General features: G+C 33.3%; 2 protein-coding genes across 6 annotated transcripts in view; one reads left to right on the top strand and one right to left on the bottom strand.

The window, feature by feature from the left end:
- The window catches only part of LOC106179368 (sodium/calcium exchanger 3), a 30,139-nt gene extending 18,540 nt beyond the window's left edge, over positions 1-11,599 (top strand). For 3 of the 4 annotated variants that reach the window (XM_013562978.2, XM_087008165.1, XM_087008174.1), the window contains 12 exons: positions 857-1,036; positions 1,182-1,344; positions 1,502-1,625; positions 1,899-2,028; positions 3,463-3,553; positions 4,995-5,018; positions 7,135-7,216; positions 7,384-7,506; positions 7,706-7,781; positions 8,223-8,376; positions 8,679-8,854; positions 9,146-11,599. In XM_013562978.2, coding sequence (XP_013418432.1) covers positions 857-1,036; positions 1,182-1,344; positions 1,502-1,625; positions 1,899-2,028; positions 3,463-3,553; positions 4,995-5,018; positions 7,135-7,216; positions 7,384-7,506; positions 7,706-7,781; positions 8,223-8,376; positions 8,679-8,854; positions 9,146-9,283 — 1,461 coding nt within the window. In that variant the 3' untranslated portion in view covers positions 9,284-11,599. The remainder of the gene's footprint in view (positions 1-856; positions 1,037-1,181; positions 1,345-1,501; positions 1,626-1,898; positions 2,029-3,462; positions 3,554-4,994; positions 5,019-7,134; positions 7,217-7,383; positions 7,507-7,705; positions 7,782-8,222; positions 8,377-8,678; positions 8,855-9,145) is intronic. The other variant, XM_087008170.1, reaches the window with a different exon arrangement.
- A 3,612-nt stretch (positions 11,600-15,211) lies between these two features.
- Positions 15,212-21,443, bottom strand: LOC106179357 (uncharacterized). Of its 2 annotated transcripts, XM_013562962.2 has the most exons (6): positions 21,271-21,443; positions 20,623-20,800; positions 20,186-20,412; positions 19,605-19,835; positions 19,211-19,324; positions 15,212-18,782 (listed from the first exon to the last, which is right to left on the bottom strand). In XM_013562962.2, exons 1-6 carry the CDS (start codon positions 21,280-21,282, stop codon positions 17,601-17,603), a joined length of 1,944 nt encoding a protein of 647 aa, XP_013418416.2. In that variant the 5' UTR covers positions 21,283-21,443; the 3' UTR covers positions 15,212-17,600. The 2 variants fall into 2 exon arrangements, with proteins under 2 accessions (XP_013418416.2, XP_086856844.1); XM_087000718.1 differs by lacking the exon at positions 19,211-19,324.
- Positions 21,444-21,679: the final 236 nt, after the last annotated feature.

Here is a 21,679-nt window from a genome sequence, read left to right as displayed (position 1 = left end):
TGAATACAACAAATTTTTTAAAAACTCATGTTAATTGTCACTCATTTGTCATTACAGGAATTAATTTCCCCTAAAGTTTTGTGCACCTGGACCACTTTCAGTGGTTTTAATGATTTAATATTTTACTATTTCGTACTTAAATGATTAATATTCTTTCTTTCACTCTGTAGTGTCTTTATCGTTATTGTTCTCCACTAATATTTTGAGTCTTTAATTCCTTGATGTTGTATTAGTATCTGAAAAGTATTTACTTTATAAGTTTTTAGTTTAATAATCTTTAATCTTTGAAATGTTTATAATTATCATTCTCTGTTACCAGCCCTTCATTTAAATTGATTTGGATGGAAGATATATTTTTAGATGTGTATTGTGCCTACTTTTAACAATATCACTGTGTAATTACATGTATTGACCAAATTGCAAAGTGACATATTTACACAGTCTAGACACACATTACAGTAACCATGTACTTAAGTGTGCTGCTATTGGTGGATATAGTTTCACAATCAACACATTCATTTTAAAGTAAACAAATCCCCTTGTAAGAAGTCAAAGGTCTACTGATTTGAATTTGATTTTTGAAGAAAAGTTTAACTTGCATTTTCATTTCAATCAGTTACTATTTTTATATTTCAACAGCCATGTTTTTTTAATGAATTTTATATAGCATGAGAATGCAAAGTATATGATAAAATGAAAAGGATTTAGTGGTCTGGATTCTGAATGAAAAATTTGTTCATTTAATCATCTTTCTTTTTGTTTGCCCCCCCCCCCCCCCCCACCTTCAGCACACACCCACACAAAATTTATCAAATATTTTAGATTGGTCCTGATGTAACTGGTTCTTATTTTTCAGAATGGCGGCACCAACACTGACATCCATTCCATCAACACTCCAGATACAGAGACCACCTTCCTTGGACCACCTGATGATGGGGAGGAAGATGTTATTAAGGGGGAAGTGACAGTGGAATATGAGACCAGGGAAGGGTCTGGAAAATTGGACAAGGACTTTAAATACACCAAAGGCTCACTGGCAAGTATACAGGGCTCAGATATACAAATTAATGTTTGTAAGTAATACATATGTCTGTGGCCTTGTAAGCTTTACAGTACGGCTAGTGTGCCAACTCTATTAATTGTTTTATTAAAAATCACATTTGTTTAATTCTTACTTCCAGACATTTGCTGCAAATGAGTACTGTAAGACAGTAACAGTGCCTATTGTTAATGACAATCAATATGAGGCTGATGTGGATTTCTATGTTATTCTGAAAAACCCATCAGCAGAAGCAGGTCTTGGAGACCCAAGTGTTGCCAGGGTTACCATCATTGATGATGATGGTGAGTACATCAGAAAAGTTTTTAAGTTCCTAGCTTTTATCTGATATAAATTACTTAGTAAATAAAATACATGCTGATATCATTCTGAGAAAGAAATGGAAACCAAACAAAGATTGTTCTTGCTTATATTTTCTTTACCATCATATTTTCCTTTTAGAACCTGGTGAATTGACATTTGAAAAGCCCCATTACTCAGCAAACCCTGAGACAGGCAAATTGATCGCTACAGTCCTTAGAGAGCATGGCTGTGATGGCCAGGTGACCATCGAATATTCCACCATGTAAGTCAATATGACATAGTCAATATAACAGAAGGGTTTCAATAATCAGTAAAATGAGTGTACTGAAAATATGAAAAATGCTGATTGTATACAAACCGAAGCAAACAATTTTATCAAGTTTACATACAAATTAGGCAATAAATAATGTGTTTACCAAGAAGAATTTTTGTGAGAGCCATCATGATATATGTTTCAATTAAAAACAATAGACAGCACATACATGCTTATAACTTTTTATATAATTAATTCTGACCCATTATGCATTGTTTCCAGTGATGGAACTGCTAAGGGTGGACCAGAGTTAGGTCCTGGGTTTGACTACGTCACCGAAAACGGTGTGCTTGTATTCAAGCATGGAGAGACGAGCAAAATTGTTACAGTGGATGTCAACAAGAATCCAAAGGTAAGAGTCAGTTGTTCAATTCTCAATGTTTTCAAGTGGATGCATGTATATAAATATGTACTTGTGACAAAGGTATTTGATAAATGTGACTTCGTAATATCTTGTGTTGGCTCGAAGTTTTTGTAAAATCCTGCATTTCAAATATATTTCCATGGTATGAAAGGCTGTAAGAGTTGATTGCTTACATGTATGTTAAGTCAGCTGTTTTTGTATCATTCTCTTTTTCAAGTGTCTGTTGATCTATTTTATATTTTGTGGTTACAAAATACCGAAGTGACTATGCCACTTTTTTGAAAATGTAAAAAGTTTATGATTGTGTTCATTTATTTTTTGTTATTTTAGGAGTCTCAGGTACACTCATCTTTCATATGTTTTTTATGGTGGGAGAGTGTTTTGCTTAAATACTGCAGAAATGCAGCATATTCAGCATGCAAATTCTAATATGCTATTAATAATACACTAGCTCAGCCAAAAAATCACCACCATTGTCTTTATATGATTCATAAGGAAACATGTTTCTCCTAATACATTAACAGTGTATATTTAACAATAACCTTTTTGGGTTAAGCAAATGTTCTTTTGTGCTGTCACATCTTATTGAATGTCGGCTCCAATATCGCAAACATCAACTCAAAAAGGCTTTTTTGAAATGTGCTTTCATCCACAACATTATACACAATATGCAGCAGTTTATGTGTGTCAACCCAGCAGTGGTAATACAGCTACCTTAACAGTTTTGTCATGGCATTTCATGAAAGTGATCAGAACAGCCCTCATAAAAAGAATGTTTCTGACATGGTTGTGTTTTAATTACATTTAACATTAAACCTTTTTTATATTAAGTTTTATTATTTAATTATTTTACTGTCTAACAATTATTCATTTTATAAGATTTTATATTAGATTCTTACTTGAAGTTAATTTTGGTAGAAATTTGGTTTATATCTTAGAAACTTGTTTTATGGTTGGTATGGATTAGGATGTTTCAGAAAATCATGCACATAGAGCATAAGGCATTCCATGAATTTTATTTTCTAAAAAAGGACCTGTTCAGTAATTACATCACTGTAGATAAATAACTTCTAACACATTCGAATTAAAATGTCTAAGTTACTGCATCAATATAGACAACAAATTAGATTGATGTGTTATTATAATAGATATTAAAGTTATAATATTTATTATTAATATATTACATATTATAATATGTCTGTGTCATGTTAGTCTATTTCTGAATTGGTTTAAAGTTTTTAATGCTGAAATATGACAAAATAAGCTACAATAAAATAGCCCGAGAAGGCATGGAAAAATATTTTAGTGCTTGTGAGTTTATGTAGGTATAGCTTAAGTTTGATTTAATAATATTCTTGTTTTGATAACTTGAGAGAAATTATTACAAATTACATATTTATAAACATTTTATGTATTCTGTAGGGAAACTTGAACTTCATTATTGCATTGAAGAATCCAAGTGTTGGTTCAAGAATTGGTGAACACAGTGCAACCATTGCCAGCATTACAGGAGGTAAGCCACATCCCTTCAACTGTCAATCAATGCACCACTCCATGTCTAAATATCTGCCTCCTTTTCCCCTTTATCTTGGCACATATTTGCCTTGCTATAAGTATATGTTTGCTTGTTAGTGACAAGTGTTTGTTTTAAAACAGGTATTGTCTAGTTTTCTGTGACAGTTTGTTTGTTTGTTTGTAAATTAAAAGGTACTTTGTACTTAACAGTTAAGTAACACAGATGGATGCATTTTATGTGGTTTGAGTCTGGAGTGATCAGTCAGTATATTTTCATTAAAAACTCATTGATAATCAATATTTCACTTTTTATTGGCCTTTCTGCTATTGCAAAGTACAGATGGCTTTTTTTTAGTCATGTGCCATTTGTTTAGAGTATTAGAATGGTGACCAATAATTATTTTAAAAAAAAACATGTTTGATCTTTGATTATAGAAAACATTTCCTTTAGAACGAAGAAAATTGATGGTGACAATAATGGATAATGTACTGACTGAAATTTATGGCATATGAGAATCAAAATAAATAGTGCAGCTTGTAGTGTATTTAGTGTTGATTTAAGAGATGCATGCAAACAATATAAATTTATATCATGGTAAACTGTACATGTAGTAGCTTCTGATTACTTGTATCTCTGCATAGTTGCAAGTGCTGCAAATCACCCAATTACAAGTTGTTTAGAAAATGAACTGTTGCATATTTGTATGGTCAAAATACTAAAATTGATTTTCTCTCCCTTTTTTCTCCTGTAGTGAAAATAGTAAAAATACCACACCTAGTATTTAGAAATATAGTCCTTGTTCTTGAGAACCTTAAATGAAAGTTTTGATTCTTTAAGCCCATTTCTTTTGTCCTGTTTGTCTATTAATTACATGTGAATGGGAATCATCCAAAGTCTCAGAACTTTGCATAAAACTAAGTGAGAACTACAGCATGTTAAGAAGCATATGTGGTCAGGAATAATGGCACACTGGCAAGTGTTGTGTGGCAATCAACAGAAAGTGAAAGAATTTAGACATGGGTGTTTTTCTGATTGTTCCATTTGAAGTTCCGTATAGAATTAGTCTTTTGCACAACAGTGCATATTCATTATTCACAATGTGTTACATTTGTATTGTTTTCTTCAGCAATGTCAAAATTCACCCTCGTTGCTGAAAGGTCAGCCTACCTCATGCAGATTCTCACACTTTTTTCTTATTTTTTATGATGTCACATCGTGCTGAGAGCCTCGGATGATTTCTATTCAAACCTCCATGTGAAACATAAGCATCAGATCTGTTGGCATTTTGAACAAGGTCTTACCATTATATTTATGTTCCAAAGCTGAAAAAAACAATAACTTGTTAGAACTAAAATGATATAATTACTAAAACAGTTTAAGTTATGATAAGTGTTTAGAGCTTAGCATGTATTTGTTATTGCACTTGCATGTGCTCCAGGGAAGAAGAAAGGAGGGTTCTCAGGTAATGGAATATCTGCTTTGATATGTGTGCTCCCTATATGGTAGTCCAGACTTAGTGTTGTGCTTACTGTGCTTGTATGTGGTTGTATATGTATATTGACAGGCATGTGCAGTGCATATTAATTCCCATCTGTTGTATGTGTATTGAAACTGTGCAAGTTAACAAGCATTTTCTCCATTTTGTGACTACTTTCTCGAAAACCATTTATTCAAAACTGAATGTGTCCCTGTTAACAATCAAACTGAATGTAAATCATACAGCAAAATATTTAAATTGACACATGCATTACTTTTGCTTTCCATTTTTGCTATTTCAACCAGGGGCATTATGCAGATATATTTTTTTGCTTTTGAAAATGTTTATTGTCCTTTGTGATGTACACGTACTTAGAGCCATGGGTTATAAATATGCCATTTTCACAGAACATTGAGGACTTCCGTGTGACACATACCTGTAACACCCTATATCACCTGTCTTGTGATTGTTCAAAATCAGAGCTGTGGCAGCCAAGTTTTTTTTTTTTTTTTTTTTTTTTTTTTTTTTTTTTTTTTTTTTTTTTTGTGGGTAGGTGGATAGGGGTTGCTATAGTTTTTTTAAACTTAAATACTTACTTGTACACTTAGGTGAACACTCCCTGCTGTATATTATCTCTGTGTATTACCAGGAGTAAAGTGGTCAGCACAATGAGAGGTTCAGATATTAATTACAGAGGGATTATGGGATACAAGTGTCTGCTTCATGAAGTTTTAACCTAAACATTTTTGTTCAAACCCAATAGAAAATGACCCTTGAAGTCACATGTGCCTATATTTTGTATTTGTGCATTCACATAAAAATCAAATGCAAACCTTTGATACATGTAGACCATTGCTTCTGCTTCAGCTGCTTGCTTAGATTGTGAGGAACTATATATCTAGCATCTTTTGTCTTTAGGGTCTTCAGTATACATGTAGCTTTTTTGCATTAAAGTCTGCTGGTACAGTTGTATATGCAGTTGTAGAGATAAAATTTTATGGTTTACCAATTCAAAAGTAAAACCCAGTGGTAAACTAGAGTTGCTTGAATAGATTAGTTAAATTGTGTACTTGCAGAGTGATTGAGTGACTCTTCATAGGTGTTGGGAACATTCACATACATGTACCTTTGCTAAGGGAAAATGTTCTTTTTTTTAGTAATTTAACAATGATGAAATGCTTTTTCTCAGAATTTTCTGAGCATAATGTTAGGTGAAAATTAAACAAGTTGAAACTGAAAGATAATCAAAACCAAATCTAATAAATTGGTCTTTGTTCCAACTCGGTTATGTTTGTGATCATCTTGCGAAATTTGACATTCATTCAGACAGACAGATAGACAGACAATCAGACTAATGCACAAGTTACAGCATCAGTAGTGACTAAAGGCAAACCAGGTCATTTAAAGTGATTTTGTATGTAATGTGTTGCACTACTGTTTAAAACTTCCAGCATAATTTACATTAAAATTATCCAATAAAGCATTACCAAAATAAGTCTATTTGAAAGCAGTATATAAATGATTGGGTCTTAATTTAGGTGTCATACATTTCTACTTACCATTGCATGCAATATGAGAGTGACTTTTAAAATCACAATTATGTTAATAATGTTAGTAACAGACTATTAACAAATGCTTGAGGATGCACTTGATTAAAAATCCACATGTACATTAATAGATCCAAGATATTAAGAAGGATCCCCAATTATAATTATGCCATCCACCTCCTCTTCCCCCCTTTCCCCCTCCACCCCCCCCCCCCCCAAAAAAAAAAAAAAAAAAAAAAAAAGAATTCCAGTGCAAACTAATATTTTAAATGGTGTGATTCTGTATCTTGAAAAATTAAATAGTTTTTTGGGGAAGGGCAGTAGCTTAATCTGCTTTCCTGTTTTTGAAAATAGAAGCATGGTCTCCTTAAACTATCTCTTGGATTTACCTATGTGTATATCAGTAAAGGACATTTTTGTTTGAATAAAATAAGCTGATGAAAAATTTAATCTAATGGTCCATAATAAATCCTTCTTATCTGTTCTTTATTGATGAGTTCTGATTTTACAATATATATTGTATGCCAAATAATGTATGTTAATTCTATTCTTAGATGCACTTGGTGATCGTATTGCTGATGCTTTGGATGATGAGGATGAAGAGGAGGAACTTGATTGGGGTGGACAATTTAGAGCGTAAGTCAATTAAAGTTTATTTTGATAAATGCCTGTGTTTGATAATGAAAATGCTCCAAATCAGAATCAGATAAAAATCCAAAAATTCCCCATATTAAGCCTAATACAGCAAGTTCAGATTACTTATATTTGTGAAAATTGTTTATATTTCATTGCAATAATTCCAGTGCATTTGAGGTTGGTGGTGATGAGGACGAGGATGGTAATGAACAGGATCCCATCTGGTTGGATTATTTCATGCATTTCTTCACTTTTTTTTGGAAAGTTTTGCATGCTTTTATTCCACCAAAGTAAGTGTTAATTTTTTATTTTTATTTTTGCACAAAAGTGCTGTTACTACATACTGTATGTTCTTAGTTTTAATTTACTTATTCCCAGGTCTTTTCTTATTTAATTTTCTGTCTTTTAAACATTGGTTTCATCACAGTGCCACAGTTTTTGAATGAATCCAGGCTTTGGAAAAAATGAACACTTTATTTATATTTTCAGGATGTATTTGGGTGCTTGGCCAACATTTGTTGTCTCCATATTGTACATTGCTGGCCTGACAGCTATTATAGAAACAGTACGTACATGTACCTTATGTTAATTACTGATATGAATTATTGTAGCATTTAAGGTAAACATAAGAAAGGCCTAATTCATATTGCAGAGATATAAGCTCTTCAACATGCTGCTCACTTAGATAGCAGATCTTTTATGAAAACTTGGATGACTGAAACACGAGTAATATCACCAGCTTGAAGAGCCTATATTTGAATCTCTTAACAAACATAAAATATTTCTCCCTTTTTTTATTAAAATATTCGTGTATTTTTATTTGTGTTATGTGTTGATTTGTAATAGGCATGCATTAAAACTGAAGTTATCATTTTTGTGGTTGATACAAGTCAAACTGCATGGTACTCCATCAGATAGATAAAGACTAACTGTATGCTAGCCATTCTCCAAGTGTGGATCATGCATGTAATTTTACAGTAAATTGAATACAATGGATATATTTCAGCTTGGTGGTCTGCTTGGCTGTGTAGTGAACCTCAAGCCTGCAGTAACTGGTATCACTATAGTGGCCCTGGGGACCAGCATCCCAGACACATTTGCCAGCAGAACTGCTGCACTGCAAGATGAAGGTGCGGATGCAGCAATTGGCAATGTCACAGGTAAAGCATATATAATTATAGATATGTAGTTCTTTACTTTACTTAGTATTAGTATGACACAAGTACACATACGTGCTTATATGACCAGAAACTGAAGTGGTGAACGTTACTATGCAAACTATGCAAAATTACTTGTCAAACAGTAACAGTACTATTAAAATGGTAAGTTTTCTTATAATCTTCAATACTGTTTGCCAGTATCTAGACTTCTTGTGACATAAACATGAATGCCACCAATATAGTATTCTTAGGAAATTTTAAATAGGTTTTACTAAATGCTGTACATATTATGTGCATTACAGGGAGCAACAGTGTTAATGTATTCCTTGGTCTTGGACTGCCCTGGTGCATCAGTGTGATTTACTATACAGCAATTGGTCAACCATTTTATGTGAAAAGTACCAACTTGACCCAGGCTGTGATCGTCTTCTCTGTGATTGGAACAGTGTGCATTATAATCTTGCTTTTGCGGAGAAAGGTAGGAATTAATTTGTTTTCTTTATAATATTCTCAAGACTAATAAAGTTGTGAATGATGTTTTATTTTGGAATATGTGAAATTTTTATATATCTGATAACAAAAGATATTTAGTGATACTAGTATGTGTTAAACAACAAATTTTGTCTTTGCTTGCTTCCCTGAATTGTGTATACATGTAAATCATGTAATGCTTGCACACTCAATTTTATAAATATGCAAAATCTTAAATTACAGAAAACAAAGAAAAGCATTGTTAAAATAATAACTTAATTTTTTCCTAAATTTCTAGGTGGTTGGAGGAGAACTAGGAGGGGAAAAGAAATGGGTGAAGTATGTCAGTGGCGGTTTCTTGGCATTCTTGTGGATCTTCTATGTGACATTTGAAGCCTTAGTAGTGTATAGTGTAATTACTGTAAACATAGAATGATAAAGAAGTGGAAGTGAATTGACAATTCTAAGGGATCATATTACCAGCAGCATAACATTTATCTGTAGACTTGTGTTTGAAGCTACACTCCAGAATGGTCTGCTGAAAACAAAACTACTCAATCACCACATTTGATATATAATCAGGCAAGCATTTGTGTTCATTATGATTATTATTGGTTTCAATGCTGACAACAATCAAAACTTGGCATCGGATTATCAGTATTAAAGGATAAGATAATATATACCTCCTCACAGTCCCACACTATTCAAATTGCTGTCTCCTCTGAGGTAACTGAAAAATTAGCACTTTCACTACACAGAGACAGGTCTATTTGTGAAAGGAGGGAAATGAATCTCTAAAGGCATGATGCATGTACATAGCCTTTTTAACTGCTTGGAGCACCTGTAGCACTCCGTTGCCAGAAATCATTTCTAAAACCTGTACCAAATAGTCTAGAGAAGTTGTCATTTTATCCTGTTCTGAGTACTGGATTATTCTAATCTAGATCAGTTGAGGGTGAACAAAGCTCACAGTTTATTTGATATTGAGGTACCCTGGTAATTACCTTTATATTTACTGTACGTGGATAAGGTGAACAAGATCAGCATTATGTGCTACATGCATCACACCTAATGTAGGAGTACCTTGTGTTAAAAGATTTTCTCGGCAGTATTTTTGTATTGCTTTAAGCATAACACAGCTTTGGTAAAGAGGCATTTGGCAGTATTGTTCACAACAAATGTGACAGACATAAAAAAGAATCTCTTCATCATTTTGTACATAAACATTTCATTCAAACATTTTAATTTTCTAAGGTGTATGTTCAAACCTGAATATACCATATTTATCATTTTCATTTTATTTTTCCTCTGTGTGTTTAAATTTGCATAAATATCTGTATATACCTTTGTGTTAGATTATTGCACATTATTTTCTTTGGTCGTTTTTGACTTCAGATGTTTCACATAAAAATATTGTCTTTAAAGGAGTTTGTATGGTAGTCAATTGAGAATTCAGTTATTTTACTTTGATGGTAACTAAACTGCCATAGTATTTTATTCATAACCCTTTGTTTATGTTTATGGAAAAGAAACATAAACTTCTTTGTTATCTGTGATTTTTATCATATTTTTCTTTGTTATAGTTTTACCTTTTTAATATTTGAAGCTCATCAGGCTGTGAAAATTGTACATTCCTCTCATGTGATATCTGTATTTATTGTATTCCTGCACAGAAAGTAGAAGGAAGCACACAGTGTACAGAACCATTTTGTTAATTAAGATCTCTCATACTGCAGGACATTCAACAATTATTAGCTAGGCCTGTAGGCAAGGGGGTAGGGGTTCATGGAAGGGGGAGGGTCATAAGGACCACCTTCAAAGGTGGAAGAGGTCTGCTAGTTTTGTCAACCAAGGTTGTAAAAGGGGGTAAAAAGGTCTACTTCTCAGAAAAAGACCCCTATCCCCTTTTGAAATTGCTGCTTACAGACCTGAGACCTGAATATGTTTATGTGCAGATGTTCATTTACAAAGTATTTTTCTGCTCTAACGTATCTGCAGTTAAATGCAGCTCTGTGAATATTGTGGTTTGTAAGAGTAATTTGTTAATATATAGCATATTATATTAAGGGTAAAAACATATCAAATTGTTTTTACTGTACTTTCTAAAACCTAGCCATGGTGGTCACTCATGAGTGCCAAAATTAAAAGGAATAAGCCATGAGCAATCAAAATACATAATTTCAATCAACAACTATGGTCTGCCAAGATTTTTCTTTTCATGTGTATTACATTTGTTTAATCTTCAACTGAAGTGGAACAGTACAGTTGTGTATAGAACAACTGACTTTCTTTAACTGTTTCAATGACTTCATATAAAACTTTCTTGGGACACTTCAATTGTTTTCTCACACATCTTATTGCACATCAAAACAAGGGTTTGATGAATCAAGTTAACTTTGAATTTGGTTTTATGTTCTTTTAGTTTAAATGGTAAAAAATCAGTCTTTTACCTGCATACTGACATATTACTTCTCTCTTGCTTGAAAGGTTTTTGGGTTATGTTCAATCCATTATACAAAGCAACCATTTATTTATTAAAATACACAAATCTCTTGGTATATGGCCATTAGCACTTTCAATATTTCTGATGAATTGTGAGGTTTTACTGATTAGTTACCACAATTTGATCTGCTATAGGTAATCAATAATCACAATTGTGTGATGGTGCACTACAAAGTGTTATGTGTACAAAACAACTGTAGATCAAAGTTCACTATTTACCAATAAAAAATATTTTGAATTTTGTTGCATATTTCTTGACAGATGTGGTATTTCATTGAATCACTCGATTTAGATATTTGCTTCTAAAAATAGGTATGCTGCATTTGTGTGTTGAACCCTCCAAGCAACAGTGTTTAATTTTAAATGTTTATATGTAACTATAAAAGACTTTGTTCCTTGAAACCCATATTCTCAACAGAAAAATCTAAACAAATGACAGGAGACAATGTTGCTGTAAGATGGACCAGGGAGGTGCATTTATTTATACCAACTTTATTTCATATTTCATAATATGAAAATAAAATGCACCGTGACTTTGTTACTTTTGGCAAGAAAAACCATTTTCTTTGAATCAACAGAATTGTTAAAATGTGATCAGGTGATAGGTTCACTAGGCTCATGTTTAATCACATTTGTTGATTTAAGTTAATTTACCTTTTCAACTAGTTCCTTCATAATTTATACACACACCCAAAAATAAATAAATAAATTACACACACACACACACACACACACACACACACACACATATATAAAGATGCCACTTATTCCAAAATATGAAAGAGTTTTTAAAGGCCAAACTCCCAGGGTTCATTCCCACTTACTGGTTAGAAAACAGCCGTTTAACACATGAGATAACATCATACATTTTTTACTTTAAGCAACATCAAGCTTCATTAAACTTTCACTTGTGTTCAACAATATTTGTGCAGTATATATCATCTACACTTGGTTAGCTTATTTTCATTATTTAGCTCAAAATCCCATTTTGAAAATGGGTAGGTAACAGATAGGATAATAAGTGAGAAGAAGCCTTTTAGTAAGATTCCAATGTGTGAGGCACACTGTTTTTAAGCTTATTAACAACAGAGCAAGCACTCTACTGTAACAGTTAGAAATCATAATTAAACATACTGTGAGATAGCAAAGTATTAAGTTAACCAGGTTTGACTGTTGCACAATCACCTTGAAAAATAGTTATCATTATTAAAATTTTCTTCCTGCAAAGGGAAAATTAACCCACAAGGGGTTACTGAAAACGGTGTAACATGAAAATCTGACTCTCATAACAAAATTACTTTCCCAGTCAAAATTTAATAATGAAAATCTGACTCTCACCCCCTCCATGAAATTTTGACTATCCCTCACAAAATTTTATAAATCTTATTTTATTTGAGTATATAACTTTTATGTAGTATGCATAATGGAGTATACATTGCCTTTTTGAAAATTTTCATGAGAAAATGAGAAAATTAAAAATGTGTATTTTTCAACCCAAAGGCTATGGGAGTCCAAATCCTACAGGTAGTAAGATGAATACTTGTTTCAAAAATTATCAATTTTCACCACCAAACTTATAAAATAGGGCCTTTTCTTCATGGGAGTCCAAACCCCATGGTATGAATATGAAGATTTTTCATTATTTTTTCTTTCATTTTTTGCACCCAATATTTTACCACCAAGCTTTCAAACATTTCCAATATATTCTTCATAAAGTTACCCTGAGTGTCAAGGCACAGTAAAGCTAGCTTGTTAACTATTCATACCTTGTCATGGGATCGCTTAACTGGCCCTGAGGAACAGCGACAATGTTCAATTTCCGTCAATCAAAAAGAACTGCTCCACAGTGAATCTGCAGTTGAATGTCATTAGACCAAAATGGAACGTAAAACAGATTTAATTCTGCTATATTTTATTTCATTTAGGCCACGCTTTTTTTATTTTTATGGATGACATCCTGCGCGTGCACTGATTTTCGTCTGTTCTCAAAAAAAAAAAAAAAAAATCCCCCCCCCCCCCCGCCCCCCCAACGAAGTCAGTTGTCTCAAACGTTGTTATTGAATTTGCTGGAAAATGAGCTTTCTGTGCATGCGTATTATCGCCACATGGAAATATAGCTGCTTTGCTGTCAAATTCATCTCTAGGATTACTTTCAAATTACACGACTATTAAAGTCATAAAGAGAATGGGGCCTTCGTTTTGGATTGTTATGCCATTGACATTGGGCATGGAGATATTACCTTTTGACAATTATGCAAAAGGCTGACGATTATCGCCCGGAAAATTTCTTTGTCATTCTGTCCAAAGGAGCATATACCAGGTTTTTTTGTAGCGAAAAAAGGGTCGACAAGGGCGTTGAGGTATTTGGTGGGCTGAAGGTCGGTCAGGCCACCCAACAGTTTGGCTGCTTCGTGTGAATCAAAGTAGACCAAATGGCATTGACCGAAATGACCTTTTATAGATTTGGTAGTATTAGGCCCTAAGCATATCTTTGCATCATTTTTTAACATTTCTGTGAAGTGTTCATAATGCTTAAATATTCTGAGAGTACAAATAAAGACACACTTTTTGTTTGATATTTGTTTCATTGATTGATATACCAACAAAATGCATGAAATAACCTTAAATACGAGTAGATTTGGTAATGTGCAGCATATCTATTCATGACTTTCTACGAAGTATTCGCAATGCTTTAATATTTTGAGAGCATGGATAAAGATATATTGTTAGTTTGATACGTGTTTCTGTGGTAAATTTGTTTCCAGCTGTGTACTGAGAGCATTCCTTTACTTAAGCAGTATTTTTTTGTTTTTTTTGGACTTTTTTTTTTTTTTTTCGCCCTCTCGCACCGATTTCAGGGTCCCCAGAGGATGTCATCCATAAAAATAAAAAAGTGTGGCCTTACTGGATTTCAGATGTAAATTGAAAAATAAATAATGTATTTTAAAAGAAAATATATATATCCAATGTTTTTGTATTTTTTTGCTTATCAAAATCCTTTGCTCCTGGAGATATACAGTGTGCCAAGTTTGACAGCTACATGGCATGTCCAATACCACTAAAAGGACTGCGCAATGGCTACACCAAAAATCAGTTTTTAAAGCAGAAAGTTGCTTGTGTTGTGGCGCTGACCTTCGATTGCAAGATATTCTAAGTTCAAACTTCAAACTCCACATCAGCCACTTTGCTTCTTGTCTTGTCTGCACGAGATAACGTGAGGAAAGGCAGCTCCAGGTGGTACACTGCTCTGACGTACAAGACTTGTGATTTCCAAATATGGAGCTCAAGGTGGATACAACTGTGACGTACGAGACTTGTGACTTCCAAATATGGAAGTGTCCCAGGCAAAATTTTGCTGAACACACCCGCCTTTTGACAGTAGTGGCTAGAGTCAGTTTTGCTGATACGGGTTATATATGAAATCAAGATCGAGCTGGCAAAACTGAAATCTAGAACCTAGGGTACATAAAGTACACATAAGGGAAAGATGTTGAAATGATCACCAAATATCAAATACATTGCTTTTTCATTGGGGGGGGGGGGGGGGGGGGGTCATTGGGTGGTAAAATACACATTTTTAATTTTCTTATTTTCTCATTAAAATTTTCTCCTGCAAACTAACAAAAAGTGTATCCTCTATTATGCATACTACAATATGAAAGTCATATACTCAAATAAAATAAGATTTATAAAGTTACGTGGGGGGAGTCAAAATTTCATGGGGGGGGGGGGGAGTCACATTTTCATTATGAAAATTTGACTGGGAATCACATTTTCATAATGAAAATCTGTCTGGGGAGTCACATTTTCATGGTACACCGGCTTCACATGTGACTTTTAAACATTAACAACAGTCTCAGCATTTAGTTTACAAGACTAGTATATTTACAAGAAATGTACAACCTTTAACAAGTATAACAAACACATATCTTGAATCTGTGAGAACTTGTGTTGATATATATCTGACTAGATCAGTTTTCAAGGATCCTAGAGGTAGCTGAATAGCTTGGAAACAACAATTAACACAGTTCAATTCATAATCCAGATCTGAAACAATGTATTTAGTTCAGGATTTGTAAAGACACACACTAAATCGTTCACTGTTTGAATGGCATCAAGAACCAATTTATCATGGTAATACATGCCTGACAAAATGTATAATTTGCCTACAGTACAGATTGTTTATAGAAGGTTGATAAAAATCAATTTCATGAAGCTCTGCTGGCTGGAGGACAATCAGCATATTGCTATGTTAATTTAAGCTCACTACACACCAGAAAAGAAGCTGTTTGAGCACCAAATGGTCTTAGTGTGCTTTCCAAACAGCCTTTTATATATATACTTTATGACACAGTTCTAAATTCACATGGCAGTACTGCACGTATTATGTACTCACTATGTAAATATGTTTCATGCAGATTAAAAAAAAAAGAGAAGAAAATACATAGAACTTCAGATATTTTTAAATTCCTCAAAAATTATTCTCTATAATTCAGCTTGATATTCACATCGTTAACTTTATATAAACCAAGGTAATGAGTTTTGACCCAGTAGGTTTTTTGGCAACCCTGTGAGGCTAAACATAGAAAAAATGGTATCCAAAAACAATGCTTGAATTAAAGATATATAAATAAGATTTAAAGTCCTATAACATGTGAAATATTAGTACCAGTTTCATACACAACACAAAAAAAAAATCCATCTGTCAAAAAACAACCCCCTAAATTGATATTTAGGGCATCTAAAACAAAACTTTAAAACTGAACATTTAAATTTTGGTTGTAAGTGTGACCTATTGGTACTTACTTTCCCTCCAGTATGTTAAGCACTGATAGTACAGTATATATCAAGTATCATTTTTCAGGAAATAACATACTGAAACACCATGGTATTTTGTTTAAGGACCATTCCACAGCATTTTCCCACCAAAATGTTCTCTTCACGTATCTGCAAATTCCCCATGTATGTCCTGTAAACCTTCTTATATTTTCCCAGATTCAGACTACAAAGACAATAAATCCCTTGAAATAAAATTTATATGAAACGTTCCTAGTGTCGTTATTATCTTCTGAGCCTCATCAGGTAGACATTGCCAGCTTGCAACATCTGTATCATATATGGAACAGGGCTGGGATACAAAACAACCTATCACTTTTTTTCTGCAAAAACAAGACAATGAGTGTGATGGCAAATGTCCTATATAATGTCTGGCCAGTCACTTAAAGTGATGTATTAAATTAAAAATGGAACAAAACATAGAATTTAAGTACAAGAAAGAGAAAATTGCTCTTTACCCCAGGAAAATTCATTTTGGTGAGAAAATCCCATGGAATGGCCCTTCAAATTATACCACTTGAAACTATATGATGGCATTTTGTTGACAATAATTTGAATAAGTACTTTCTTATATTAATGTGAGCCTTTAAGGGTTCATTTTTTAACTTGTATCTCAGAAAAAGTGATAATTGGTCTCTTGAACACTTTTAAACAGCAGCTCATTTCTTTTCCTGTTGTAACACATGCCCTGGCCTCTAATAAGGAAATAACTTCCAAACTTTTTTTAATTATGACCCTTTATATTTGCTTTCATTGTTATTCAGACCACTCTTTACTTTACTGACAGGCCAAGTAGGCACCAATGATACTATGTGTGCTCATCTGAGGACTGCCAATATGATAATCTTTCTTTTCAAAAAAAAAAAAAATAATAATAATAATAATAATAAAATAAATAAATAATAATAACAAATTAATTAATTAAAAATAAAAATATAACAAAAATAATTCAAAATGTCCCTATGTGGCCTAAGGGTATGAGAGGTTGCCCTGGCCTGACAAAAACATACTCCCTAATCTATCTCTTGGTTTATATGTGAAGGCATAGAAACTGCAAAACATTAAATTACACCATCATGTTTTTGAATTTCACCTTTTTAATGCCAAACAGACATAAAAAAAAGATCTACATTTAACTTTGACAAGCAATAAACAATGCCATGAAGTAGTAAATTTTGATTATGGTTAAGAGAAATTAAAATTTGAAGATGTTTTTTATCCAGCTGGTATATGGATTTTAGACCAGAAAAAAATTCTACTTATCAGTAAAATTATCCATAATATAAATAACAATGCCTCTGTTATATATGGCTTTTATATATAACTGACTAGCACCACATTAATAAGTAAGTATAGAAGTTGTGTAAAAAAGCTCTCAATAGATTATTTCCCTGATTTAAAAACTGAAAAAGAAATTATTGCAATTCTGCCACATACTGTCTTAGTTTGTCAACAGTCACTTTGTCCATGGCACACAAGTCAAAATCCATAAAATTATTGGTTATTTCATACTGATGAGTTTCTTCTATGAGATTCACCACCTTTTCAAATACTTCAAGATTATCCATGTTCTCAAGTTTTGTTCTTAATTCCAACAAACTTGCCAGGTTCTCTCCATTGGCAGGTGACTTCCCATTTTCACACACAGTGTTTGAGGAATCACATACTTTGGTGTCTTCGTGGTTTTCTATATCCGATTCACTTTTCATACATTTTTCTCTTTCATGTGTTGGTACCTTTTCATGCTTTAAACTTTCAAGTTCCTGCACCATCTGCTTCTTGTCCTTTTTACTCTTCTTTTTCTCTTTTCTTCCTTCTTTCTGTTTTTCTTTGTCTTTTTTCTTCTCTTTGTCTTTCCTCTTATCTTTTTCTTTCTTCTTTTTCTTTTCCTTTTTATCAACCTTTTCCTTATCTTTTCCTTTCTGCTCCTTTGATTCTTCTTTGCTACTTTTTTGTTCAATACTTGGTGAAGGACTTGAAAACTTTTTCTGACTATCAAATAATTCTGAAGATGAAAGGGAAGAAGCTGAGTCTGATAGGAGGTCATTTACAGCTCTTTCTTCTTCCTCCTCCTCCTTTTCTATTTGTTCAGCTGTTAGTCTTGTTACTGCTGAGATAACATTACTACCACTGCTTAAACTGTTCACAGTGGAGCTCAGGGAGAGAGAGCTGGAGCTGGAACTCCTGCTCAGAGTAGACTTTACTGAAGGAGAGTCCTCTTGTTTCTTAGGAGTGGAATGTTCAGGCCTCTCTCTGCTAGAATGCTTAGCACCATCGTGTTTTGTGTTTTGTTTTTCTGCATGTTTATCCTTTTCTTTTTTGTCTTTTGTCTTTTCTTTTTTCTTTTTTTCTTTAATCTTCTCTTCTCCCTTTTTCTTGTCAAACTTTGGTTTGCTTTTCTCTCTACTTTTTTCCTTTCCTTTCTCTTCTTTCTTTTTCTTTTTTGGATCATTTTGATCTTCAGGAGTAGAGCTGACAGGACGTTTCACTGCAGTTTTCTCTTCTTTAACTTCTGAGTTACTCTTCCTTTTATCTTTGGAAGGGTCTGGTTCTCTGTTGTTGGTAGTTTGGTTTTTAGAAGGAGTGGTTGATCTGTCCTGTTGTAAACAGAATGAGTAAAAAGTAAAATTATTCCCTATATCACATCCATCTAACATAAAGTTGTGGATCTGAAATGTTCTCTTCATGAGAATTTAGAAATTTTAAAACAAGTTATTTGTTTAATATATTCTCTTTTAGATTGTGTATGGTTCCAAAGTTTTATATTTAGTAACATTTTAGTGAAGATTATCACTTACTTTATGTTCCATAGTAAGTGAAATACATTTTTCCAACTACACTCTGAATATCTAAGTGTTAACTTTGCAAACCTGAGCAGTGAGATTTGGATCTTGTTTTAAAATAACTATCTGATAAAGCCCTTTATGTGAATTTCTCACCCCACATCCCTGCCTCAAAATAATAATAATAATAATAATAATAATAATAATAAATAAATAAATAAATAATTCTTGAAATGTCTTACTTTACTATCTGACTTTTTCTTGGCACTGATAGAGTCTGTGGTGATTGGTGTACCAAACAGGGCAGCAAATGAATCTGAGTGTGTTGGTTGAGACTTTGGCATAGGATCTGCTTGCTAAAAGCAATGTGCAAGAATTATGAGTGGAACATTACAAGAAAGAGACCTACTAAAGAAGCTAAAGGCTTAAGATCAAACTGAAGAAAAGGTGATAAAGAATTCTGAATTGTTAATTCTCAGACCAAAAAGCATGGTCATTAGAGTCAAGGAAGCTGGGATAAAAAATGTTTATTGAGCGTATTTCCACATGTCAAGTTTTTGCAAGAGGAGGAGACCTATAAAAAAATTTTAAATAGAAAAAAAGGAAAAAATACATCAGACTTTAAATAATACAAACCTTGTTCAAATCATTTGGGGATTTCTCTTTAGACTCCTTTTCTTTTGCTTTGTCTTTATCTCTTTCTTTTTTCTTCTTCTCTGCCTTACTCCTCATGCTGTCAGTAGATCCTCTGTGGGAGGACACCTTCATAGCAGCTGGCTGTACTTGTGGTGCAGGAGGGGATACAGGACTAGGGACAGGACTAGGAACATGGTAGTGCTGGTCATCATCTGTACTAGGTATACCAACCTGTGGTGATACAATTTTAAAAAGACCTGTATGAACTTAAGGTTTTTAAACTTATTAACTCTATTAGACTGACTCATATGTATTCTCTGTTTGAAAATCTTATTCACAGATTTATGACCATAAATATTAATTTTTCATCTACAACAACAAAAAAGGCAAAACCAAATTTAGCTCCTTAGAGCACATTAAAATTATTCAAGGGTCCTGTCTTACAGTCATTTTGTTCAGATGAAAAGTAAAAATAAATAATATTCCCATATCTTATCTGCTGTTAAGCAAAATGTAAATTTCATTTATCTATACAGTTGTATTGTTTTCACAGAAACAGTTAAAATCATGCCATTACTTACTCCACCCCCTTTTATCAGCTTGCGTCTAAACTCCTCCGTTGGATTCTTGAAGGTGAGTTTTTCACAGCGTACATGATTGACAGGTGGACAACCGTCCAAGTGCAGGAATAAATCATACATAAAGCGAATTTTCTTTGGCTCTTCCTTGTTCTTGAAATAAATCTCTATTGGCATTTCAAAACCAGCATATCCACTCTCCCCAACCTGATAAGGTGGTTCTTTTGAGACTGAAAAAAAAAAACAAAAAACGAGTCAAGTATTTTCCACCATACTGTGCCTAATTTGTAAATTGAGTGATTGGATCTAAAACTGCTTTATAAATAAAACATAAATAAATTAAAAATAAGTTAAAACTGAAATAATACATTTCATAATATCCAACTGCACATCATTCTGAAATTTATAGACAAAACAAGCATCTAACAGTTTTGTCTTACCTCTTTTTGGCTTGGGAAAACTGTCGTGCAGATGGAACACAACTTTCTCAATAAAATGCTGGATGTTGTTTCCTTGTGGACCTCGGACAAAAACCTCCCAGTCATGTGTAAAGCCCTCTGGTGTTGGCTGCTTGCGAATAGCTGCCCTGTGGCCTAATTCAAGGCGGACCTGAACACACTGTTAAAAATATGAAGATGTTATCACGACTTGTTAGCCATACCAACACCCGGGTACTATCAACACATGAAGTACATATAAAATAACGGAAATAGTCGTGCTAACGCATGAAACTTTGTGCTATATGCCTGGTAAGTCAATTATCATGAGCCGAGGTACAGGTACATGTACCTGTGCCAAACTGATATTAAAGCATTCAAAACGTCAAAACTCCTAATACTTTTTTTATGTTATCTGGATAATAGAATTTTTATTTTTACGCATACTGGTATTAGTGTAGCATTGTTTCTTTGGATTGTAACAAAAAAAAATGACATGTTTAATGCCCTGTGAATATGACCAAGGGCAAGGCTGTGATTTACGTTTTTAATATCGAGTACCATTTAATACAACGCAAAGTTACCTCACAGAAAACTCATGAGTTTGACTGAAAGAAATTAGCACTAAAAAAACAACCACGCGTCCCTTACCTGAGTGGTCATTCCTTGTATTTTACTAGGACGTCAGTTTCATCTTTATCAATGGTAAGTCGCGGAAAGCCATCTGCTTAAGAACCCATTTACGACTGTTACACCGGAAGTATTAGGCAGAGTAAATTGTGTTCGTGCCACAACTAACACAATTAGATGGACAATTAGATAATAGCAGAGGACTGGTCAATCTAGTCAACACAGCCTAGAGGGAAAAAAAACAATGAAAAAATGGAAACGTTTGAAATGTGGGTATGCAGAAGGGTGTTAGAAATATCATGAACATAAAAGAAATGTAAATAATCTAAAAATAAAAAGATCATTATTGGACACCACCAAAAAAGAAAATTATTTTGGCTACATCACAAGAAAAAAAATTGTAGCGGATATGTTATTGGATGGAAAGTTT

The sequence above is a fragment of the Lingula anatina genome, chromosome 1 (genome assembly GCF_051362555.1).
Source record: "Lingula anatina isolate TDL-2025a chromosome 1, LinAna3.0, whole genome shotgun sequence".
In the NCBI taxonomy this organism is placed as follows: domain Eukaryota; kingdom Metazoa; phylum Brachiopoda; class Lingulata; order Lingulida; family Lingulidae; genus Lingula; species Lingula anatina.
This window is presented reverse-complemented; position numbering and strand designations above follow the sequence as displayed.

Excerpts from the sequence above, each read along its gene's own strand:
- LOC106179357 (XM_013562962.2), bottom strand. Across the intron at positions 20,413-20,622 it reads TTTTCCCAAGCCAAAAAGAG|TCTCAAAAGAACCACCTTAT; the intron begins GTAAGACAAAAC and ends TTTTTTTTTCAG. Across the intron at positions 19,325-19,604 it reads CCCCAAATGATTTGAACAAG|CAAGCAGATCCTATGCCAAA; the intron begins GTTTGTATTATT and ends CATTGCTTTTAG.